This window comes from Corvus moneduloides, chromosome 7 (assembly GCF_009650955.1).
Source record: "Corvus moneduloides isolate bCorMon1 chromosome 7, bCorMon1.pri, whole genome shotgun sequence".
Classification (NCBI taxonomy): domain Eukaryota; kingdom Metazoa; phylum Chordata; class Aves; order Passeriformes; family Corvidae; genus Corvus; species Corvus moneduloides.
Window position 1 is genome coordinate 32,564,779 of NC_045482.1, and position 26,760 is coordinate 32,591,538.

General features: G+C 41.5%; 1 protein-coding gene across 11 annotated transcripts in view; it reads right to left on the reverse strand.

The window, feature by feature from the left end:
* The window catches only part of NCKAP5 (NCK associated protein 5), a 380,419-nt gene that overhangs the window by 213,367 nt on the left and 140,292 nt on the right, over positions 1-26,760 (reverse strand). For 10 of the 11 annotated variants that reach the window (XR_004241242.1, XR_004241243.1, XM_032114335.1 and 7 more), the window contains one exon: positions 22,899-22,972. Coding sequence is in view for 8 of the 11 variants with exons in the window: in XM_032114335.1 (XP_031970226.1) it covers positions 22,899-22,972 (74 nt within the window). In the remaining 3 variants the exon portion in view is untranslated. Of the gene's footprint in view, positions 1-10,066; positions 10,125-22,898; positions 22,973-26,760 lie in introns of those variants that run through there. The other variant, XM_032114340.1, reaches the window with a different exon arrangement.

Consider the following 26,760-nt stretch of genomic DNA (forward strand, 5'->3'; position numbering starts at 1 on the left):
AATTAAAAATCTAGATCACAACATCCAACAACAAACAACAGTGGAAGTCAGTGACAGGCTTGCTTATTCTCAGAAACAAAGTTGAGCAGTCTCAAGACCTTGCCATTTGAGCATAGATTGCATTCTGGCATATCAGATGCTGCGGTAATGGGATTTTATAAATCTGAAATGCATTCATATTGTGTACATAAAGAAATCTCTTGATGTTTTACTTAGTTCAATGCTCTTTTTCATCATATGTACCATCCCATGCCCCCCTGCTTTCAACAGCTAATAACCAATACATCTGATGAAAATTAATTGTCTTGACAGCTTGTATAAAAACTATAAAGGTGCAAAGGAAAAATGCTGTGGCAGCATTTTCTTTCTCTGTAGGACAGTAGCTATGGAAACTATCTTCAGAGGCCAACTGGCTGCCATCCCAGTGCAGCACAAAAAAAAAATCAAAATGCTACTTTTAGAGGGTTACTCAGTGGCACCAGTCATAATTATCAACATCTACAAAGTTGCTGCACATTAGCCAGAGCAAAGTATTGGTTCATTTTGTTGGAAGCAAAGCTGATACGATATTATAGCACTATTACAGACCTGGATAATACAGAGCCTTATAAACTATCATCATATTGATAATTATTATGATAACCTGCCAAAAAGAGCATAAAAACATGTGAAAATAGACAGCTATCTAAAATATCAATGTGCAAACCATTCGATCTCCTAACAGAAAATATTTTATTACTTATTATGATAGAAATACTCAAGTAAATACTTGCAGATGAAGAGGAAATCTCTAATCTTATTTAACTGTCACATTTCACTAACTGAAACTTATCCTTTCTGAAGGTTTTATCCCATATAGCTAGCCTGAACAAAAGCCATGATTTCTAATACAGTCAGAAAAAATCAACCTTTTTTTATAAATGCTGAGAGATTGTGAAGGATTTTTCCCTGAAAAGGCGACACACAAAGGAGCCAGAAGTTCATTACTGCAAATGCATGTGAAAACTTTCACTGCCAGCCACAGAACAACTGCAGTCACAGGTCATTGATGAGACTCAAACTTTTGAAGAAATACGTCTTCCATCCAGAACAGTATTCATAAAGTAAGAAGATTTCAGTCCACAAGAAACTTATAAGGAAGAAAGCTGGAGTGTACATACACCTCAAGCATATACATAATTCCACCATTACAGAGCTTGGTATTTCATTCAACCATACAATTTTGTGACTCTGTGGTATTCTCTAGTGGATAATTTCTCTTTCTGTGGATAACTTTCTCCAGTTTCTCTGGAAAACTCCTTCTCTGACACCAGCAATTCTTATTTAAATGGTTTATGGAGACTACCCAGGAACATCAGAGTTACACAGACCAGGTTTATGTTCAATCAAGAGCCAAATTCTCACATTGCACTGGCTAGGCGTGGTCTGCTGGGGGCTGCGGAAATGGTACCTCTTGAAGAATTTGACTTGAAACCTTGGAACCTTGACACGCACTACAAAACCCGAGTGTCTGAGGCACTGGGCTGTCGTCTGGTTATCCTGGTAACCTCTGAGCACCCACAAATCAATGATGGCCTCATCCAAAAAAGTCTATGCCTATGGGCAGAAAATAGCTAAAAATAAGGCACGTGCCTAAAATACAGGATATTAAGACAACTTTAAAATCCAATTTAGCTCACAGATTGCAATCGCTGTTATTCAAGCATGTCTGTATCTCCATCCTGCTGTTTCCACCGAGAGGCTATGATCCATCTGCTCCTTAGCTCATGAGGATCTGCCTGTAAGAGCAGACCCAGCAGGCTGGGGATTCACAGCAGGCTCCACTGCTGTAGCCCCATTTTGCCTGCTGAAGATCTTTTAACCCAACTACTCCACTGCCCAGCTCATTCCAAATTGAACCAAAGCAGGTGATTTTCAGGCTTTTAAACCAATATGAATTACTATAAATAACAAGTAGGTCAAGACCATGTTTTCTCCTGCATTTTCTCTTGCTCACAACTAATGATCCAATTCTGACCCCTGCAGGTCCCTTGCCAGGGTGGTACAGCCGTCCCTTTAGGGTCGACAGGGAAAGGTGGCACAGTTCTCCAACGACAGCTCTGGGGAAATCCCAGACATTATTCTCCAGGCACATTGGTCTGTCTCCTTGTAACCTTAATCACAACCTTCAACAATCCTGCAGGCAAAAAATGATTTTCCACAGATGAAAACTTCTTTCTCTTATAGAGGAAAGAAGGTGTTTAAGCTGTATTTATTGAAGATCTAGCAATACATGCCTGTCCCTTATTTTTAATAAATTAGCAGTGTTGAGCAGCTTTCTCTATAAAGCAGTGGAGGCAGACTCTCAGAAATATGTATTTACCTACACTACATATTAGACAGTCAAAGAAATAAATTAAGACCTTCAATGCAGTCTTAATCCAAACTATGGCACTGGTTGACTGAGTGCCTCACGGTTTGGAAAAGGAGCTTTCACACATCCTATCCAGACCTCACTGACAGGATAATTTGTAATAGCACTATGAAAGAAAAAGCACAACCTGACAACAAAAAGGGGCAAGTTTTCTGCAGGCAGAGGGAAATTCACTACTGCTTCAAATGGGAAGAGAAACCCATCTGTAGGGCTGTGATTTCATCCTGTCATGTAGGAGCTCTGCGTCTGAAATATTGGTTGGGGTGACTGGAGGGAAGAGGATCATGACATGCTGTCATTCTGCCCAGTTACAAACCCAACCCGCTACACATGCTTAGATCCGCCCAGTGCCATCAATAAATCCATGCCCGACTGGAACTATGGGTTTTATTTTAGATCTAACAACAGCTGTCATTAAATCACCTGTTACCTCTACATAGTTATATCAGCAGAAAATTGCAGCAAAACACACCAGAACTATTTATTACATGTCTCATACCAAGGTTTGATCCAGCTACTACTAAACAAACAAAGTTAGGGTTCAACTAACTTGGATCTGACTCAAAAATACGTGGTCCATGCTGCCACCATAAAAGAGGAGATTAAAAGAACTGAAAGGACGGACAATAGGGTTTGTGTGCCAAAAGCCTGACTTCTTTTCCTGTCTTAAGCTCATAAGAGACACCCATGACTGAAAACTTTGTCTTGCCTACCGTCCTTAAGACTATCACAGCTACACGCTGCCGAGTGAAGATGTCAAGGAGATTCATCCAGACTCCAACAACACTTATCTAGGTATTGCTAAAAATATCTCTCTTAGAAAGCCTTTACACGACAAGGGAGAGATAAACTCACATATTGATACATCCCAAACTATCCAGCCTCCACTCTCACACAAACCCCAGAATCAGACAACAAAATGCACAATAAATAATAAAGCACATTTTCATTACTCTAGGAAGTAAATCCGTCAGGGACCACTGCCACCATTTGCTTTAAAGGTGCACACTACACCAGTAAGTTAAGAGCATGGGCTTTGAAGAAAAATATTTTTAACTAGCTATGAAAAATTTGATTCTTTCTTTGATGCGAATAGCTCTCCCCCAGAAAACAAGTCCCAGTAAAAGAAAAGATTTCTAACATCTGTTAACACCACACTTACTCTCCTACAGTTTTACAACTTGGTTTCACCCCTCACTGAAATACATGCTGTTGCAGATCTTAGTATCTTTCTCCACTCCTTCTTTCACACTTTGCAACATCTGTATCACAAATCCCAAGACTGAACAGGCTGTTCCACTGCATTTTTTTTATTCCTTTAGTTCTGACTTTCCTAACTCAGCTTTTCAAACTTAATAGTATATCCCTTTGCAGTTAAGTATTTTCTGCCTTTGATTAATTCCGGCAAACCTGCAGTTCTCTTTCTGAACACAACTTCACTGTTTTCTTCCAAGAGGAAGCAAATCAAAATTCAAAGTTATTTCCTTCCCCCTCAGCTGCCAAGATCATTTTGATGTCTCAGTCCCTCCTCTCACCTGGTCATCTTACTCTTAGAGTTCTGCTGTCCCTAGGTTCCAGTTCCTTGCCATACAGGTCTGTTGCAGTCTTTCCTGGCTTAAAAGCAACAGCCATCCTTGGTTTTACTTCATTCTCTGAACATTGAACAACTACACTGCCACTCATTCCCATCCTTTTTCACCCATGTCTTTCCTATCAAAACACCAGAAGCGGTGTTTGACCCTCTGTGAACTTGCAGTCTCAGGAACCAACTCCTAACTCCTTGTCAGGGAGACATGAAGCCCCACAAATATTAGCTCAGACCAGGAGATGCTTTACATGGAGTCCAGAACTGGAAACCTTGAGATGTGTTGGGACGTTCTGGGTTTCAGATATGGAGTTTGGACAGAGGCAGCCCAAGGTTACCAGGTGATGTGCATTTGTATGTTCCTGTTACCTACCAGTCACATATGGGCCTGTAAGACACAGTGCCAGACACAGAGGCTCAGCAGTTTTGAAGCAACACTTCAGATATCTGGCATAGTGAGAATGTCAGGCTTTGAGAACAAATAGAAATTCTGACATCAAAACAAATCTATTCTCGCTCTCTGACTAATGATTCCTCATTTTTCTTTGTACCCTGCAGTCTAATTCTGTCATCATTTGCTGAGCTGTGTTTCGCACATACAATGTAAAGTTTTGGACACAGACATTCTTTGTGATCATATTTTAATTCATTAGGTGCATTTGCACTGCCAATTTAATGTGAAGAGGAGCATTTTGTCAGTGAAAATTTGACTTGCATTGACATTTAAGGTCTTGGGCCCGCCATTCATGATGGTGTGCCTTGATTCCCCCCTGCAGCTGTGCTCCAGGACAACAACCTGAGCACCCCAGATATAACACAGATGCAAGGTCTCCAGCATCTCCTTGCTGTTGACTCCTTGCTGCATGCCCAGGACGAGCAGCTGATGCAACCTCTTGGGCCAGCTGGGAGATGAAGTGGAGATGTGGTCTGGGACCCACAAGAGACCACAGCAAATAATTTTCTTCTCCTTTGTGCAATGTCAGTTGGTAATACCAATGCTCTACTACAGTGTCAAAGCAAATGTAAATAAAGTTATTTAACAAGAAAGAGCATTAAAAAAAAAATAATCAAACCATAGCCACATACTGCAACTCTGTAATTATTAATTTCCATTAGGTAACATTGAAAATGGTGACTGGATAACTTACTCATCATCTCCAGGATACAAGCTCGAGCAAAAGTAGTAAAGCCAATGTTACTTGACAGAGAGCCCTGCAGCAAAACTTAGACCAAATTGTTCCTACGTTATGAACTACAAACACCCATCTAGAGCTTAGATACCAGAGGCATTCCCAGAAGTCCCTCTACTACCACATGTCCTATTTACATGAAAAAATATTTTTATATGCTTGAAAGTTGGCATGTCAGATTCCCATTAACACCACCAGGAACGACTGGGATTCAATCTCATGTTCAGTAGCCACCAGGAATCACTTTACTGCACATGCCAAGGAGGCCAAGACATAACACATGGTTACTGTGGCTCCACTGGTAGCTCTGGTCTTCTCCTAAACTCAACAGAAAGATGCATTTGTTGCACTGGGTTTGGCCTACATTCCCCTCTGACCACACTTCACACAGGTGTGCTCTTAGTCAGGACACTGCTGCCCTTCAGGGTGCAGTAAGTCACTGAGGTCATCATTTTACAAAGTGCCAGCTGGCTCCTATGCCTGAGACTAGGAACATCCACTGGAATGCAGACATACACAGTGGGCATGGAGAAGAGGTACACAGGCAGTCAATTCAAAGAAGGGAAGAGAAAGGGAAAGAAATGGAAGGAAAGTTCTGTAAAGATCAACATCTGTTGTCACAGAAATTACTATTTATGGCAATGAAACCTGAAATTATAATTTGAAATGCTTAAAGCATATAGCTCATCTTCAGAAAAAAAAAACCCACTTAGAATAAGGGTGTGGTATATTCAGGCACAAACTACTTTATCATCATCAACTATACAATGGGATAAGGATTTCAGCTTCCTGTAGTGGCTTAGACCAAGAGCATGGGTAAAACCTTGGCACAGAGAAGAACTAAAAGGATTCAAGTGGACATAATGAGAGAGCAGCTGCATTGTCTATTTAGAACAACACAGGCCATCAGGAGCCAAGAGCCTTTTTAGAGAGGTTTATACACAAAGCAAGGGAAGTTATTAGAAGGTGGAACAAGGATGTACATGGATAGCAACTGGTATATATTTGGCTCAGACACTTGGAACCACGTGGATTTAAGAGGAATCCTATAAAGAGAGATGGGGAAAAGAGCACTTCTTTTTGTTCTGTCACAGCACACAGCAGTGTTGAGAACTTTGTTTCTGCAATAGATCAAACGTTTTTTTCCCCATACCTTGGTTTTTCCTTCATGATCTTACTTTCACTCTGATTATTCTGAGGAATAATTTATGTTTCAGATGCCAACTGTCAGTGCACACACCACAGCAAGAGACACAGAAGTACTTGATTCTCCTTTATGAGCCATTAATTTCTGTATTTTAAAGATTCTCTCTGAAAAAAAAACCCAAAAAAACCCTTCCTATTTCCTATTTTCATTTCAAATGATAAGTACAGAAGAAAAATAAATTCTCTAAGAAACAGACAATTGAGGGTTTCTGCCATAAGTCTTGCTGCAGAACTTTCTCTTAAGGTTTAAATCATTTGAATATATCAAAACTATATGTTTATTTTTTAAAATTCCATTCACATCAGCTTGAGATGGTATCCATCATCTAATGTCCTAATACTATCGATTCTTCTGTCATTCCTAGGAGTTTCCATTATATGAGATCTAAATATCAAATAGTTAGAACCAAGAAACAGAATTTTGCTGATGTAATAGTCTCTCAAGACCTTTTTCAGAATGGAAGCATAAACACAAATCCCACCATCAACTTTCTGGATGATGTTTTTACGCAAATATTATTAAAATTGCCTTTTCATTCTCTCATTCCTGAGCAGTGGCAACTCTGCATTACTGCTCTGACAGCCTCAACTTCACCACAGTGCAGTTTCAGGCGGAGAAAGAGGGCTCAAACCTCCATGGAAACATCAGCCAAGAGCAGAAACACCGTGCCTGTGTCTTAAGTACCAGTCCCAGGTCAGTTCCATCACTCAATGGGATTATATTTCAGCTAAATAGCCAAGCTAACAGCAGCTACTGAATTGCACTTCCTGAGAACTGGAGCAAAACAAAAGTGGATTGGGTTGTTTTGGGGTGTTTTGTACAGCACCTCTTTGCAAGCTATAAGTGAAGAGATATACACACACCTAGCTTTACATGCAGAGTAGCCTATCTATTTCAATGCTGTAACTCTAAGGTTAAGCAGGGGTCTAACTGGTGGCAAAATCACAGTCTTAAACAAAAAATTAATCAGTGTAAGAAGTGGATTTATGCACAACACCTGGCTCCTGCTGCTGCTGGGCTTCTCTATGTAGGGATTTATCTGGTGGAGACAAGCAGTGGAGTAGCAGTAACATTCTACAACAGTTGTAACCAACCCTACATGGCATAGGAGAGGAAAAGTTAACCATTAATAATTATTACGTAAAGGGAAGTTCTTTGCTTAAGAAAGAGGGTGACAAGAAGTACTACAAAGCATACATTTACACTTCAGCAAGAAAAACTTGTCAATAAGCGCATGCTACGTGCAATAAATTGCAAAAATGCAGATGCGGAAAAGCTGAAGTGGGAATAAATTTCCTAGGAAATTCTCTAAAAAAAAGACCAGACTGAAAAAGCCAAAAAGTACATACAATAACATACAATATTTCTGAGCTAAAGTATATAATCTTCCTGTCCATGATGTTCAGTGAAAGGGGAAAGTGCATGAGAGATGCTGAAACCACTGTGAAGGTTTTATATTTTTCATATTTCCATCAGAGCTCTGCACTGAACATCCAATGCATCCTCCCTGATCAGCACACCACCGAGCTGGGGGGACACACCATGTGGCTCACTTTACCCACGTAAATTGTGCACTTTGACATGAATGGGACTGCTCCACCGACACAGTCGATCACCAGTTCCAAGGATTTGGCAGAATGGGGATTACACCACATGCTGCAGCTGCTCTGGGAACAGGCAGGGCTTCAGACAGGGGCAGCACAGCCAGGCTCCAGCCTCGTTCCACACGCCCGGAATCCACCGGGTCACAGCGAGCTCTGCAATTGCTGTAACCTGGATGACTCAAAATTTCACTGGAGTATTTGGTTGCAATGGCAACCTAATAATGTACTTTTTCATAGTGCTTCCCTGCACAGCACAGCAAATTTCAGGTTCTAAAAGAAACATGTAAATCCATCGCAGCAGAAACCTGATGACACTTTTATTCTTGCTACTGGAAAGCCCCATGTAATGCCAGTGGCATTAATCCCAGTGTTCACTAGCAAAAGGAACTAAGTCCTGGTAAACTCAACCAAGGGCATTGGTGGCTTTATGTTGAAATGGAATACTGTATTTATCTTATATTATTTGTTTTCTCCTTTAACAAGAAATGTAAAAATATTTGTGGTATTCACAGCAAAAGAAACTCCTATATTTGGTTCATCACCAATGACAGACACAAATGACCAGCATAAAAATGCACTAAAAAAAAGTCCTCAGCATTCCGATTACTGCCTTGTTATTCCCCAAGCACATTTAAAACTCTAGACTGCCCATTCCAGCATTTCAGTGCAATTTTTATTGACCTACTAACCTGTAACTCTGGGAAGCCTGGAGCTAAGAATGCAATAATGGCTAGCAAATACAAGTCTCCAAACAGAGTGTAATAACCTTAAGTAAACTACTGCCAAGCAAAAGTCCCGCAGATCAAACAGTTCCCATGAAGCCTTATGCTATTAACTAGGAAGAGAGTCCCATGATATCTCCATAGTCATGCACAATAACAGAGCACTGTGCTTCTGTTTACTTACATAGCTTATCTGCAGTCCAGTAATGTATACAGCCAGCCCCTCCGATGTAAATCTCTATTTCATGATACTTCCCTTGTTAAAAACTTCACTAGCTGCCTAGTGATAAACGGGGTTTATCTGAAATATCTCTTTTTAAGGGACGGGCAGTGGACACTTACAAAACCATTTCAGTAAGGGACTCTGTATTGTTACATGGAGAAAGAGAATCGCTAACATGTAAAATAAAGTTTGTGACAACACGGTGTTTATGTGGCTCTGCGGTTTTCCTGCTGCAAGGCCCACCTACACTTACTCTACCTTACTTCTGTCACTTCCTGGGTAACCTCACCTCAGGAGATGGATAGTGGATCTAACACACCCTACCTGCCAAAGAAGCAACAGCTAAAAGCCTCATGGCCAGCAGTGGATCACTCATCACTCTGCGTTTACCTCATGCCCTACTGCTTTGTGTGCTTCAACTCATTTCAGAAAGATCTCTTCTCTACCTAGCAGACTTCTTCCATGAGGACAGCCATCAGTGCAATGTGGAGGGGTCAAGCCTTAAACAATCAAGAATAATACTAAAACAGAAATAAAACTCGTTAGGATGCTCCTGCCAGAGGCATAGAAAGGAAACAAAACCTGCTGCCTCTGAAGCAACAGGGCTCGAATGCAGACCCCGCGGACTCCTTGCCCGCGGCTCAGAGAGGAAAAAGGCAGGAAAAAAGCGTGTTGCCCTTCTCCCCCGACCGAAGAGGGGCTGAGCCCCGCGGCGGGACCGGGCGCGCAAGGGGCGGTGCGGGTTCCGGCCGGCCCGGTCACAGCCCGCTCCCCGCAGCCGCGGCGCTCCCGGCGCGCAGGGACCCGGCCTCCTGCCGGCGCTGGCTGCGGCACGGCCGGCGGGGCGGGGAGGAGGCCGGGCCGGCGGCGGGATGCGGCGGCAGGTGCCTCCCCCCGCCCGCGGGCCGCGCCCGGCTCCGCGCAGCGCCGCGGCCCCGGGCGGGGGAGCGGCGGGCGCCGCCGGGGCGGGCGCGGGGCGCCGGGGAAGGGGAGGAGACGGCGGCGGCGGGGCGGGCAGGAGGCGCGGCGGGCAGGTGAGGGAGGGAGGGCGGGATGGATGGATGGATGGATGGATGGACGGACGGACGGATGGATGGAAGCGCGGGAGCGGCCGCTCCTTACCTGAGGCGCGGTGGCTCATCCTGCGGCGGGCGGGGGCCGCGCGTCCCGGCGGGCCGGGGAGCCCCCCGCCGCCGCCCCCCGCCTGGGCAGAGCGGCTGCCGCCCCCCGGGCCGGCCGCCCCGCCGCCGCCGCTCGCCTGCTCCGCTTTGTTCCGCCGCCGCGGTTTCTCCTCCCGCTGCCGCCGCAGCCGCGGGACGCGTAACATGTGCCTGGGGAGGGCGGGCGGGCGGGCGGCTGCCCGGGGTGGCACTTTCGGCGGGGCGGGGAGCGCGGCGGCCGGGCCCCTCCGCCCCCGGCCCCGCGGAGGAGCGGAGCTGTCAGATCCAGCCCATCTGCCGCGATCGCAATCGGTCGCAACTGAATGGCTCCGGCAAATCTGCGGCGGCAGCAGGGGCTCGCCGCGGCGGGGGGGTGGGGGAGGCCGGGCCATTGTCTGCGGCGGCCCCCGGGTGCCCCCGGGCTGGGGGTGGCGGGTGGGGGCTGCCCGGGGACGGGGTGTCCGGGAGCCTCGCAGCCTCGTCTCGGCGGCACCGGGGCCGGGCAGCGCAGCCTCTCCGGCGGGGCCGCTGCCCGCGGGCTCGCACATCATGGGGAAAACCCTCCTTCCACACAGCCCCGAGTGGAATGCTCGCCTCGAGTTGATGCCGTCCCAGCTATCCTCGAAAGTTAGGAGAGGGGGCACGCGGCGTGGCAGAGCCGCCGGGATGAGTTGGGATGCGCGAAGGGGCAGCGGCAGTGCCCATAGGGCTTCTGGGGGCCTGGTGTGTGACACACAGGTGAAAGACTTCAGATGGATAGAGATTCACGCTTTTAAACCTCGTAGTATATGAAAAAGCAGTTCCAAAAGAATCTCTGAAAGCTTTGGCATCTGTTAGTCCAAAAATAGCAAGTAAAAATTTTTTCCTGGTTAGAAGAAAATCTCACTGGTACGTGATCCAGTTATTTGTACATCTGGTATGTGTAAGAGAGCCTAAGATACGGTACTTATGAGAGAACCTAAGTGAACAGTGAGCAAGAGTTCAGGCAGGATTTCCCAGTTTAAGGAGAGAAAGTGAGAGATCGTGGAAACAGGGTGAGAAAAACTGACATGATGCAAATGAGAGACAGTGGGTACACTGGAGTGAAGAGACTGCAGGAACCAGGGTGCAAAGTAAATCCTCATATATGATACTGAGACCAGAATCAAAAGGTAGAGCTCTATCTGAGAATCAAAGACAAGTACTGGAAAAGGAGAACTTCAAAAATGAAGGTGGCAGGAGTTTTTCTGGATTTTGAATTTGGAGGTTTCTGAGCGGAGGAGCTCAGAAGAATGAATAAATAATTGGATAATGCTCATATTTTACTTAAAAGATTGGCTGTGGCTGAATACAGTGCAGTAAGTTGGAACCTCTTCCTGTCGTGGTACAGAAAACAGTCTTTGCAACTAACTGTGTTGTTAAGTAAACCCATAGCCAGGTCTCTTAATACAGATTTTCTTCCAGGCTGGCAATTCCTTTGTCCAGTATAGAGTGAGAACCTCCAAAATTCCTTGAATCTGTCAAACTTACAAGTTTGTTCTTTCCAGGACAGCAGCTTACACAGGCAGTGTGCTCTCTCCTAACGAGACACAACTATTCAATTTTCTGGGGGCTGATCTACAGTCCTGGGCTAGTCAACGTTCTTGGGTTTAATTAATTGCAATAGGGTGAAGCATAAAGTCTGTACTACACTGTGAATCAGAGTAGATGATACAGTGATGTTCTTAAATACTCCAAAGCTCTGTGACAGAACATTGCAAAGCAGCATGAGACAGGAATTGAGCATCATGGCAGACAAGAGGTCCTCTCCAAATCCAGTAGAATTTGGGGTCTCCAAAGAGATTTTTATTCTCCATTCAAACATGATTTCATCATTTAAACCATGACCCGATCTGCTGATGTGTTTTAATTGCTTTGCTGTGTAGGAAAACACCTAGAGCAACTCCTGTAAGAGACAGTTTTGCCTACTGAGTAGAAAATACATTAATTTTCTGTTTAAATAGAAAAAAACCCAATAAAATGTAATCGCACTATAATGCCTGTTGCTTGCACAAACAACCTGAACCGCCGATCCAGAATCTTTTCTAATTAGTGATTGAGCCTGCAAATGCTACGTGGTTTTTGAGACTTGGCTAACATGCGAGCGGCTGCACTGGATCTGTCCAGAAGGTCTGCGTAGTTCGGTGTCATTTCTCTTCAGCAAACCTCAGATATCCAGGGGAAGATCCAGCCCTTCACCCCTCTCCAGTCCCCTGGGAGCTCAGCGATCTCCTGACCCTGCCCTCTGTGTGTTTAGTATATCTCACTAGCTCCCTTCCATGACTGTCCATGACTGAACACTTTTAAAATCCATGGTACCCTGTTGCAGATGCTCTGATCCTTGTTTACATTAAAAAATCTCTTCCTTTCATTTGTTTTTCAATGTGCTGCCTGTTTTCATCAGACTGCCTGTATTTCTTGCACTGAAATAAGCAGTGGACAATCAGCTCCTCTCCATGCTGCTCACATTTGAGCTGTCACTCCGCTGCCTTTTTCAGACTGAAGAGCCCTAGTTGTTCCATTAATGGAAACCAACTCCTGCTTCTGATTACCCTTTTCATCCCCTGAACTTACCTGGTTTTGTTGCACCTCTTCTGAAGTAGGGGACCAGAACTGCAACTGGTACTCAAGAAGCAGTAAAATCACTGGTATAATCATGCTCCCTTCCTAGGTGTTGTACTGCAGATCTTAAAATACTATCCTAGTCAGGGTCAAGTCTTTCTATGAAGTCTGTAAATTATTGCGTAGAAAGTTTCTCTTTGAAGACCACATCTATCTTTCCATGATTCTCCTTTCCTGAATTCACATGTGAAAACACGGAATGGTTTCACCAAATCTGCTAGATTAACCGGGGCTGAAGGAATAAAAAACGTAACAAAAAATATTGCCTGTTCTTTAATTATTTTCAGGCCTGACCTTACATCCACTGAAATCAAGAGTGACAGACTTGGTCTCCTACTCTGTAACTAGAAGTGATTTAGAATTAAAAAGAACCAGTATTTATCTACAACTTAAAGCTATAATTACAACTTGAAAGTGTTTTTTATGCATATCGAGCTGCACTGTATCTGACTGCTGAGATACTGTTCTTCTGTGTCTTTAAGATTACTAGTATCTCAGTTTCATACACAGCAATAAGTACATGTTCCAAATCATTACTTATTACTTGTCCCCAGGCTTGCACAATTTTGTCTAGCACAGACATTTACAAGATAATGCACCAGTCTTCAAACAAAATTCATGATTTGGCTCACCATTGCTTTGGAGAGATACAAAAAAATGCAGTGCTCATACTTCAAAACAGTAAAATGAAGTAGATGATAGCATTAGCTCAATACATTACTGGTAGCCATAGTTTTAAGTAAAGCAACCTAACATCTGGCATGGGCAAATGCAATTATTTGGGGGATTTTTTTCATTTCCTCAGAGGCGTCAAGCCTCCTATTGGAGGGACAGATACTTCCGAAAATGATTTCTGATTTTCAGCTAGCATAATGTGCATGTGGAGGTGATGAACCTCTGCTCACTGCTGCATTCTGCAGCTCTTCCAAGTGGGAGGGACTTGGGAGAGAGCAGGTCTGTTGGCAGGTTGGAAGTGACTGATTTGCATGGCAGTATGAGTCAATAACGCCAAAACAACCATGGGACCTTTAAGACAGTCGCTGCTTCACAGAGAAACTTCACACTTAAAAAGTCTAGGAGGGGGAAGAAACCTCCCAAAATGCAGTTATAAAGCTTTACTCACTTCTTGTCCTCTTATTAGTTATATATTTGCTTACACAGGACTGAGGCTGTGTATGGGTGACGTAATAGCAGATTTTCAGATGTTCTACCGAAAGGTTACTGGCGCTTAACACCAGCGGTGGTCCAAGGCTCTGTTAAACATGAGCAGGGTAGAAATCGCGTGGACTGACGTCATTTATAGAAACAGTTGCTCTTTCAGCCTGACACAGGGCACTGTTCAGTGAGACCTGAGGCAGCACTGCCCTTTTGAGGACTTCAATTCAACTCTGGGGACGATTGCCTGTGCGCCCGGGAAAACTGCCAGGCCAGGCTATTGCACAAAAAGCTGTGCAACAGGAGCTGACAGGGACACTCATGGAGCGCCCTGTGCTGGCAGGAAAAATCAGCTGCTGGAGGAGAGGTTGCAGAACAAACTGGTCCCCAGTAACCATGATGGAATTTCCCAGTGCAGCAGAACTACAAGATGACAGGTAGTCTTGCTGCTGACATGTGTTAGCATCAGCTCCTGCTGCTAATGGTACATTCAAACCAAAAATGAGTCCACAAAAGTTTTCTCTGGATCTCAGTGGAATTAGAATTTAGATCCTTCATGGGAATTTTGAATATCTTTTGAATTGGCTGAATAAAGGGTCAAGTGCTGCCACTTGCACAGTTCCACATTGCAGAATGGAAGTGAAAAGAAATCATGACTTTACTGTCACAGGGAGGACACAGCATTTGGCCATTTTTTCAAAAATTTACAGCAATGTTATTAGAGGAAAGCAGAAGAGGAATTGAGAGTGTTTGCAACCTCTGGTGTGGTTTTGGACCAGTTTCTCCCAGGGCTCTTCAGGAATATAGGCACTTCCTTGGCATTTGATCTCTCTTTCCCAACTAGGAGGAGTGGAAGATCATAAAAACACAGGAAGCCTTGCAGGAACCACAACATATGTACTCATTTCTCTCAAAAGGGCTTCAGAGGCTTTAGGCTTGCCTGGCAGAGGACTAAGAATCTACTGAATGAAAAACAATAATGGATTTATTACAGCATTATCAAGAACTGAACTGGGAAGAATTTGTAAGGTAGTATCAAGCTTCCTCAGTACAGGGCAATAGGAGCACGTGCTGATTCTGTCAGGGTGTGGAAGCAGATCAGCTTCTCCCATCTTTAAAGGTGCCACATAAATTACAGCAAACTAAATAGCCTGCAAAATCTGACATCACCTTACTGCAAAGCATTTGATGGAGATCAATTTGGGGTTTTTATTTTTTGCTTATTTGAGTTATACTTTCTAAATTCTGCTTAGCTAATCAGGTGGTAATAAAACTAAGAGCCCTGCATTTTGCAGGCTTTTATTAAATTCTGAAAAACTCAGGGGAATGTCTACATAAGCAAGAGTTAGCAAATTGTGAGCTATGCAGATTTAAGTAGGAAAAAAATATGCTCATGTCTTTAATATGTGATGAATGCTGCTTTATATTTGAAACCCTGTTCCCAGTGGAACCCATTACAATAATGTTTATACAGGTTTATGCTATAAATGCATGATATTTTCCCTACAGCAGAATATGCTGGAATTTACTCCTGATTTAAAAAAAGTGTGAATGGATGATATCCCAGAATCTGGATTGCTACAGGCACAATTATGCCCTTTTATTAACAAATGAAGCAATGAAAAGTATAATTTGTTAACATAAAAAGGATTTTGTACAGCAGGCAGAATTGATAGGAGGTGCACCCTAAATCTCCTGCACCATGTGTGAACTGGAAGCCAGCCAAGTCCTACAGAATTCAGGGAAACTGGATCTTCAGGTGCTAGTCTCATGCAAAGCCTGGACAGAGGCACTGACTGTCATGGGAAAAAGCAGGAAGATGACAGTGATGGATCAGCACACAATTAAACAGCAGGAAGAAGTGGTGCCACAGCAATATTTTGGCTGCACAGGTGTCCTGCTTTCAACTCAAGCAGTATTTATCTTGTAACAGGCCCAGCCAGATGACACAGGATCTACGTCCATGGTTTTTTCTATGTGAAAAAGCATTGCATCAGCACAGGAACATCCATGTACTTTAAAATAAACTGCCTGAAGAGAACAGGACAGAGCCCTTCTCTCCTGCTCCCCTTGCCACTTCCCACCCCCTGATAGAGGACATCATTTACTTTATACCGTGGAGTGACGAGGGACAAGGACAGGAGCTGGAGAGGACTCTTCCAAAGATAGGTCACCTCTTCCACACCTCATCATGGTGTGAATTGCAGACACAAGAAAAGCCTCTCCCATCACACAGCATGGGATGAGATTGCCACCAAGTGTGTTTTAAGCCATAGAGCCTTTTAAAGATTCGAGCAGTGATGTGGGAACTTCATCCCTCAGCCTGGAGTGAACAGGCTGACAGTACACAGTGCTGTGACATGAGAACACAGCAAAACTGTGGCTTACACATGGATCTCTTGTATAAGCTCCATTACTTACTTTTCTTTGTTAAAAGGGAATTATATTATTTCTTGTTGCATCCTTGGGGCTGAGGAGACAAAAGCCGTTTCTCATTTTGTGTGGAACAATGAGGCCCTGTTCTCAATTGGGTTCTTAAACTCTTGCTTTAATGTAATTTAGAAAAAAAAAAAAAAAGGTTAAGCATTACAGAAAGAAATATAAATCCTAAACTTCATTATTTAAGTTCTCTTTCATGAGTGAAACTCATTGACAGGGAAAGGTGCTAACCCAACTTGTATGTTTCATATACAATTTCTCCTTGGCCTCCTTTACATCAGCTGTGCCCTATCTGTAGACTTCATTAGTGAAACACGTCAGTAAGGTACAATTCCTTTAAAAATAGCAAATTCGTAGATCTTCCTTTTCTTCCTTAAACCCACCGTCTAAAACCCCATCTCACAGCCTGTGTCTGTGCCGTACTTATTTCTATAATATATTTTGACATCCTCTTTTTATAAGGGGCTGAATTCTCAGTTGTTGCCTTGATGTAAATCCGTAGATTTTTCCTTTGCCAAATAGGAGCCAAGGCTCTGTGTAAAGATAAGTTTTTCAGTCTTAGAGAAGACTTCAGGGAAATGCCACTCTTACTCATCGAAATTATTCTTTGCTCTGTGAATAAAGCCAATAAGATAATTGGGATTACCTGAGGAGTAAAATATGATTTGAGTAAGCATGGCTGTGCGTAAACATTAGTGGAAGAGTGAATTCAGTAATAAAGAGAGACTACAGTCAGTTCCCATTCGGAAATGTTTGATTTCTAAAGAAGAACGAGGTAATCTCAGAGCACCAATGTCAGATAATTGTGTATTCATTTCTTTAGGTGGTTGCGTTGCTCTGCGCTGTGGGAGATGAGCAGGTGCCCTGAGGTTTCCCCGCAGGGCCGCGAGTGGGGTCAGCCCTGTTCCCCCATGCAGTGATGCAGCAGTTGTGCAGCGCCCGGTGCTGCTACCTGGGCCAGGCTGCACTGCAGGAGACAGACAAACTCCTGCCACTCACACTTAGCGTCAGACAAAACCACTTCAAAGTAGATTTTTTTTCTCCCTAAACCTAAATAGCCACTACAGTAATAGGTATATCTGCATACACAAAAGAGCTTGCTCTTATAAAAAATCTAAAACAAATGCAGAACCATGCCAGGATTATACATTTCATTTCCCAGCATACAAATGAGGAACTAATTTAGTCTGGGCTGTTCATGCATTCTGCTTTTAACAAACATCCATATGCCAAATAGACCTTCCACATACTTCCCTGCTGGAGTTTTTTTCCTTTCAACTTGGTAGGGAACATTTGTGATCCTTATTCTACCAAACATATCTAAAGAATATATTTTGCTCAAGGCCTTCTATTTTATAATTTAAGAGAAACAAAATCAATTCATGGCTCTGGCAGTCTCGCTATTATGACAAGCATACATCTGTGCAAAAATACCCCAATCCCTAATTAATTACAGAATGCTATTAATATTTAAAAATGTAACATGGTTAATTTATTTAATTTTATAAACAGCCATATGAAGTTACTTTTTACAGACCACTTTCTCATCTTTTTCCTGCAGTTTTGAAATCTGAGTAGTTTAGCATAGATACAGAGATATTTGCTTGTATCAAGATTATTTTCTGTTCAGATGGTTCCCAGTCCTTTATGTAATGACTTCAATAACTGAGGCTTGACACTTCACTCCTGACTCATGCAGCACTGATGAGCAGTGTTAATGGGAGTTTTTTCCAGTTAGAGGAAACAGGCTGAGAGTCATGTTCTTTAAAATTAATACTTTTTATGAATATATAATGCCAAAAACATCCCAGATCATATTTCTCATTTACCAGAGCACATCAAGTTGAGTTTAATTTTAAGTCAGCTTAGTAAATACTTCTGAAAAATATGTCTTGTCGGAGCTAAAATGGCTCATTGCTGAAAGAGATTTATTTATTGATCTGGTAAAGAGCTGCACATAAAATTACTATCAACTTTAATCAGATGAGGACAATCATTTTATATGTCTAATTAGTGGAACTAATAAAAAAAATCTTAGCAGGTATAAACTTCTGTGAGGCATTTATATTTGCTTGAAAGACAGTGATCAATCTTGATTTGAACAAGATTGAGACAAATCCTCCAATAAGCCCTGTTTCTACTGCAACTGGAACAAGTGTTCTAGCAGCTCTTCAGCCTTTTCCTGTGCATGTTCAGTATTTATAGTGGACATACATAGTCCATCAGGTTCATTTGTAATCTTTAAACTATCCTCTCTTACTTTTCTATGACCCTATCAAAAATACAAATTAAAAGGCAAACAGTAAAAACCTTGCTTTTCTCTATATTCATTTTTCAAATTGCTCTCACCCAGTCTGGTCCTGAAGAAGTAGCTTTAATAGCTGTGGTGTGACGTGGGCATTGTACCAGGGAGCCAAAGGAAACAAGTGGTTCTCATTCACAGATAATACAATGGCAGCGCTTTTTGTGGCCTGTAACTACATCTGCACTGCTCACTGAACCCTCCACGTTTACACTCAGCTAAAGAAAAGCATATTTGGCCAAAAATAAGATACATTTTTAATTGGTATCCCCGTGCGCATATTTAAACACCAATCCTTGGCAGAAATGCTCATCTGAAGCAGTACTGTGAGCTCTGTTATACAACTTGGTAGCCTTATATGGTTTTTATCTATGTTTTTGTGTGTTTTTTCACACATAAGGTCACAGATAAGAAACCTCAGCTTTAGAGAGATATATGTGATATTACAGTGTTAGTTGGAAGCATCTGAGTACCTGTGGTGACCGAATGACTCCTAATTTCCAAAACTCAGTTCTACTCTACCTCATTCAGCTTCAGCTTCAAATACTAAGGGAACTAAAATGAATCAACGTTTGCATGGATTCTACAAATTTATCATATACATCCAGCAGTGCTGTAGAGATGTAGAAAAAAAAAAAAAAAACAAGAAAACACCACCCCAGCAAAACCAAACACTGATGAAGAGACAAGAGGCAGGCTTTAGTGGCTAATAGCACAAAACACCTTTTTGCTGAGTCTATGCATTGCCAGGACGGTAGGACCAGACAGGTGGATCAAGAAGCAAAGCAGAAGGAAGCCTCATGCTCTTACCACACCACACCGCACCACACCACACCACACCACACCACACCACACCACACCACACCACACCAACCTCTAATCGTAGACTACAACAACAATTTTGAAAGATAATTAGTTCCAAATACAGTCTATAACTCACATTAGCATCATAGACCAGAGTCAATGTTTGTTATGAGAAACTTCCAGAACGGGTTAAAATGGAGTTTCGGCCCCAAGACCTTCATTTTGGCTTATACCTTCATCCCCCTCGGGCCAAGTTGCTAAACCCTGGCAAGAAAAAGATGTTTGTGCAGAGCATGACCTTATTTAGTTGGGGTAGCATTTGATTTTTTTCTCGGCCTTCATTACTGTAATATCATACACAGGATTTTTCCTTTGTTTGCCATGCAACTTATTCCCCTAAGATTAGTCTTTTTCTAGTCAAGCAGTTTAAAGCTAATCACAGTTGTTATTTTAATCTGTGCTCACCATTAAGAATTCTCACAGAGCTATTTTGCTTGTTCACAATTAAGGCATCCCAATGGAAGTTCATGATTACAGCAAAAGCAACCTGTTTAATACTTGGCACCTCTTTAGTACACAGGCATTAAAACCAGGAGCACAGAAGCATGCTGATGCTGCTGATGAAAGCAGAGCAGATCTATTTAACAAAGTCTGTTTTGAATATAGAGCGTTGCAGAAATGCAATGCAATCCTCATGTGAATTTCTGGTCCCTCCCCTCTGTGTTTTACATTAGTGTAATAAGGTAAGGAAGTGCTGTTGGAGCTTCATTAATTTATTACATATCAGTCGTGTCTGAAGTGCAGCATATCCTCATGCATTCACCAAGGCAGACTGAAGTGTTGGTCCTGGTTCAAGTAGCACTACCAATAAAATTCCCTGGACAGGTCTCAAGACCAGGGTCTGACCTTTGCTTATTCAGGCAAGCACCCTATGCTGAATTATGACTTCTTTCTTCTGTTAAGAGAATTAGTAATTGCTGCCACTGATCTGTGTGTCAAGACTTAAAAATTATTATCCACCATCAAGTCAATTAGCAAAGACTGCAGGAGCAAATTTTTGCTTCTGATATTGATTGTCCATGTGATTCTGCCATGCAAATTATACATAGGAATGCCCATTAGCTGAACTAAAGCTAATAATAATATATATAATAATATATAATAATAACTAGGTAAGAAACAACATTGCTGGGGGATTCCCCTCCCCTGACCCAACTCTGTCCTGTCTAAAGCTATTTCCAGACAGAACAGGGCAGAGAAATCCAAAATAATTTTTTTTTTCTTTTAACTGATACATGGAGGTGCACAACCACTCATGCATCACCTTCTGTGGTAAATGTTGGTGATTTACACTGATGGGGTGAAATTTGTCTCACATTGGGTAAATGTGTTTTTTTCCCTGAGAAATAGGGAAATCACTGACAAGTGGTTAATATGTTAGTAAAGACTGCATCTTCACAAACTAGTGAGGTACCTTCACTCGTTGTGGTCAAGGTTTCAAGAAAAAGGCATCTGAAGCTGGGCTAAAGGTCTGCTTTAGTGGAAAGCAATAAAACATGACCTAACCATAGCTAGTCCTCCTGGGACGGCAATTACAGCAATAAATGTTCCACAGCAGATGCTAATGTCATGTGTAAACAGTCATCCTCTAAAGTGAAAAGAAATTTTGGCCCCCACATGTCTTTTAGGGTCCCATTGTACGTGTGGAAATGTAAAGGAAATGTAAAATTGATATGCACACCATGGCATTTGGTTTAGTCTCCTCTGCTTCGGCCTGGGCACTATAAATCTGTCCTGGCTGTGAGTGAGGCTGGAGGAGCTAAATGGGCAGAATTTGTGTGTGTCAGTTTTATGGGCTCGCCCCGAGTACAGTGCGGGTTATCGGTCAATGTCAGGTTCAGCGCCCAGTGACCCACTGGGTTCACATCATGGCAGTCACAAATCAAGAGCATAATGAAGGCTGAGGAGAGGGCTCTGCTGATTTATTAGGACATCTGTCTGGCTGTAGACAGCCCAGCACTGCCCCTGTATAGTGCCAGCTATTAGCATAATCCTCACCATGAATCTTCTTAGAGATTTGAAAGAGAGGAATAAAGTGTTCAAAGAAGACTGGCTAAACCAGAAGGGTTTTTCTTGTAGTGCTCGTTACCAGTCTTAACTTTTTATGCCAACACCCCATAAAAATAATAATAAAAAGAAATAATATTAAAAATAAATTAATTTTAGTTTTCCAAAACCTTTGAATTTTCAGAACACATCTGTGTCTGTTTATAATAAAGTCACTACCCCTGCTACTTTTCAAAGACTTTTTAATATTTTAATTTTTTATTATTCATTTATATTTAACCACAGCAGTGTCATGTGCATATAATGTTATCACCTTCATTCTTGCAAAGTTAGTCTCCTGAGTTCTGTAATGTTAAATGAAAACTTCAATTTTTTTGTGTCAATTATTTTGCCTACTTTTTAGGAAAAGCAGACATTAAGCACAAACTTTCTGAGTTTGTCTCTAAGAGTCAATATCATAATGCTGTACGCTGTAAATGCCATGATACTACTTTATATTGTATAGGTCAAAAAGTCTGTGAGGTGCAGAACAACTAATACTGGTTAAGAGCAAAAAAGAGCAAAGCTGCTCTTTTTTTGTGCGTGAGAGGCATTCATCTGAAAAATCAGACAGATCATTACTTCTCCCTTGATCAAAACTAAGGTGAAATAGGTTTCAGTCTATGAAGATTAAATTATTCCCTGAAAATTCTTTTATATTTGACTGTGTATTTTAAAAGACTGTCACTGTTCATATGTCTTCAGAAAAAGGAAGTTAAATATCACATTAAAAAAAATTGCTGTGAATTTTGAAGGAATTTTATCACTGGTAGTATTTGATTTCCTTTGTATTAAATGTTATGTTAGACAGGATTTGAGCAGTTACCAGATTTGCTGTAGGCAGGGTAGAAACACCCACCAGCATGTGGCAATCCCTGCTTTGCTTAAACCAGGGTGAAGTCTGGGCAACATGAACAGAGAAGAAATAGAAAATCCAGACTCTCAAGACACCGCAAAATTGTAAACCTGTATTTATTTTAGTTTCAAAACTTTCAATTGGTCATGCTGCTATGCTGGTTTTTTTGGCTAGATTTTGTGTGCCATTCAATGAAAACACTTATATTCAAGGATATTTCTGAAGTTCAGTCCAATTAAAAGTATCTGAAGTAGAGTTAGCATCCACTGCCTAGAAACTTTAACATGAATAAACCTGTGCATGTGTGTAACTGCCCTGATTTGACTCGTGTGTGCCCTGCTTATTTCATGTGGTAAGATTTGGTCCCTGTAAAGAATTAAAAAATGGAGAAACTGAATACCCAATCATTTCTTTGAATTCAAAAATGGAAACTATGGATTGCAGTAACTTTTCCTAAATAGCAACATAAATATATGTGTGCACAGTACTCGCCTCCATAAATTCCAGCGTTGTTCTTCCAGCTGAGTCACTAAATGCTCTATGTATTTGTTGGAGTCCATATATTCCTAAATGAAAAAAAAATATTAAAACATTAGTTTTTCAGTGTTCAAAGCATTTGTAAAATTTTGAGTAAAAACTAGTCAGAGTCAGTTTGTGGAGTGCACTTTGATTTTGCTCCCAAAGTTATCCCATGTACATAGAAATCACAGTGATGTAAAAATCTAGATTAAATCCACATTTGGATTTATATCACATGAACAGGGCAGAAGCCCAATGCACTCTTCAGAGATTTTTTGAGAAAAAGACAAGAGGCACTGAGGATACACAAGCAGCACATTATAAATTCATATCCATATTCCAAGCCCAGAACAATCTTCTCTGGATCCAGACTGAAAAAATAACTTCCCAGCAGTGCAGTCACTGTTTTGGTGCACATTCTGTTTACTTTAGATATAAATCAAAGTGAACTGAATACTTGACTCAAATATTTATTTCATGGACAGTATGAAAAATACTATTAGCCTGTACCCTATTTGAAAATGAAGCTATAACTCAGCTCCTACATTATTTTCCAGTCCAACTTTTGCAGATGCAATAACTTGCAATATCAGCTCTATGGAACCTCCTGTACTTGTATCTAGACAGAATTTCTGATAAATAATCTTGACCAGATGAACAATTCTGATTTTTTTCCTATTGAAGCCTATTTTTTAAACCCAATGCAAAGAGATGATGTTTAGTCTCAGCAGAGAAATCTGTCAGTAATAGAAATACACCACCTCATTTCCAGGAGGAAGGCAACATCAGTGTTATTTATATCAAATATTTCAGAATGAGCCCACAAAATAACGTGATATGATATATTTGTTTGACAGCAGTACCAACACAGTCACATTACTATTATTCTGAAAGCCTATCAGTAATAATATAACTTTTCTGAAATATCTCACCAAAGCAAAAATATGTCTCAAACCTCATACTTCAGGAAATAGCAAGTGTTGGAGTACTACATGGAAAAGAATCCATCTTCACTTTCTGGAGACAAAAGCTCCACTTTTATAGCTCCACTGTTTTACCTTTGGACTCATCACAGAACCACTTTGTGGGTTTCCTGTTTGTATTAGAAGTTGTTTCTTTACTCTTATTTTTTCTTTTGTGTACAAATATGGATTTTTGTTGCAAAGTAGTTGTTTCTTCTGAGCTATTTATCTTCATGGCCAGGAATATGAGACAGCCACTACAGGGATGGTACATCATCATTTCTTCTCAAGGTGAAGATAAATGTTAGCTGATTTTAAGGATCATAATTTATGTATAAATGCACACGTTTATTTTTCAGTACTGGAATTGTTCCAAGTGATTCTGTGTTTCTGACCACAGTAATTATTTCCTTGTTAGAGGAAAGAGAGAGAGAGGAAGGGAGGGAGGGAGAGTGGTCCTGCAAAGGCACCAGGAAAGGTCCCTGGCACAGACAGGAAGCAAGAGTACGACTCTGTTCCCAAGGAGCCTCTGCAAAAGCATCTCAGCTATATCCTGTTCAAACTTCATGGCTTGAAAAGCTTTGGGTATTGTAAAATTTTCCATTAAACTCTGTGGTTACTCCTAGTTTAAATTTCATTCTAACCGCTGTAAATAGAAGTATCTTGTAGCTGTTTCCTTCAGAACACATTAAATAATGTACATCCTGGGAAACACCATGAACTTCAGTGGCAATTAAGCAGGAAGCTTCTTCTAAGCTAATTCTAGTAAAATCATTCTGCAATACACATATATTAGAATTCAGAAAGTATATTCCGTGCAAATATATAATGATGATTAGTTGCAGTACCAAGTTCTTTAAAACAAGTTGCCTATTTTACTTTATATTTTTTTACTACGACAAATCTGGCATAAATTAGTATTAATACCTTTACATCTTTTTAATGTAATATTAAACAATATTCCTGATTTATTCATCAGTGCACTTTGCCCTACAGGCAAAGATAGGATCAGCAATTTTATTCTGCATAATTCTACCATGATAATATAAAAACCTCATTCTGAAGCAATTTTCTTAAAAATGTTTTCTGGAAATAAGGACAATGGGGAAAAAGAAAGCACTGTGCTTATCCTATATGACTGCTGCCTTAATGTTAAGGTTTTCCTGTGACAAATCAGAAATATTATTCTGTTTCTCTTTAAAAACCTGCAACCTAGGAGTATGTGATCTGTCAGTGTCCAAAAGTGATGTAAAAAAATCAACCATGATTTGATCATGGTTAGCAGTACCTCCTTTCTTCTGGCACATTCATGTGCCAGCTGTGTCCACAGCAAGCCATCTGCTTCAGACAAGGCCTCTGTCCCCAAGCCCAGGTTTCTGCTCTCTTCTCTTATCAACTCTCCCAATAAGACAAATTCTGCCATCCCTGGATCAGGACCCAATGTTATCATTTTGTCAGTGTGAAGCAAATAGCAAACAGTCACTTGAGATTTAGAACAACTTCGTGATTTGGAATAACTTGGCACATTCAGTGACAGCAGAAAATGTGAATGAAACCCCAAAGTAATCACAGTGGTTTATGGTTGGACCCAATGACCTTAAAGGTCTTTTCCAACCTGAACGATTCTCTGACTTTATGTTCAATGAGACAATGTATACAGTTCATTAAAACACTTCACAGTGCCCAATAGATCACCTCTGGAAGGGAAATACAGCTATTCTGTAGCTTCCTTGGAGCTCTGTCATATGAATGCTTGTGCCCTGCAGACTCTGAGTAGCATGGATATCTGTGGAGTCTGAAAGAGCATTGTTTTCTGATGTAAGGGTAAAAATCATTTAGGTAGACATGATGGTGCAAATATTAGACACTAATGAGACAGACCAGTCAAAGGGGAGAAAGGCTGTAAAAGCATAGCAGCCCCAGGGTTTCAAAAGGGGGTCACAATTCTTCCTGTTCCCCCTAGAACAATGGACACTGAGCACCTGCAAAGCAGCAGGGGGTAAAGCTGTGTAAGGCCAAGTCAATATTTCTGAAATGATGTAGCATTTTTAATCTGAAGTTGTAGACTCCAAATTAGTGTATTTATGTACATTTGATACTGTTACATAGCGACTGTGCTGGTTGTAGAATTGCCATCCATGCTGTTATCCACACCTGGATTAGACCTCAGCAGCCTGCACTGTGCTGGCTCTGCTTGGAGTCCCACTCCTACCTCCAGCCATGCCTCACAACTTGCAGGATTACTGAGTTCATTATTTAAACAAACAAACAAACAAACAATTAAAGTATTTTTCAGAATAATGAGTGAAACCTGTCCCTTTTCTTCTGAATTAGTTACCTTGCAGCCATGAGAAACTCACTCCTCTATCTATCTTCCTGTGATGGCATATAACTGCACTGTTTTAAGGAAAAAAACCCTTCTGTAATATGTTTAAATGCAGGAGCAAATCTTTCTAACAGCTGCATGTACTCTGGCATGCAGGAGGAGATGGCATGCAAATGTCACATACCAGCTCATCTAATTTAGAGAGCATTAGAGAACTGCTCTACCCAAATCGTTGCTGATTTGAGTTGAAGCTCAAACCTAGAAATATACCTAAATATGGTTTGTGGACAGAACTAAATATCTCATTTTGCAATGCTTAATTGTTTTGCTAGTTTTTTAGGGTTTTATTTTTATTTTCTTTGTTAGCTGGATGGCTGTCAGGAAAAAACAGGGAAGAGAAAGGAAATGAAATGCCTCCACTGAGGCCCAGGATCCACTGCTCGGTATTTTGGTTGGTTACGTGGGTATTTGTTCTGGCATATCCCTGTTGTTGTGCTGGGCATGGTATCAAAAATTATCCAGCACACAGAACATTTTCCCATCCATT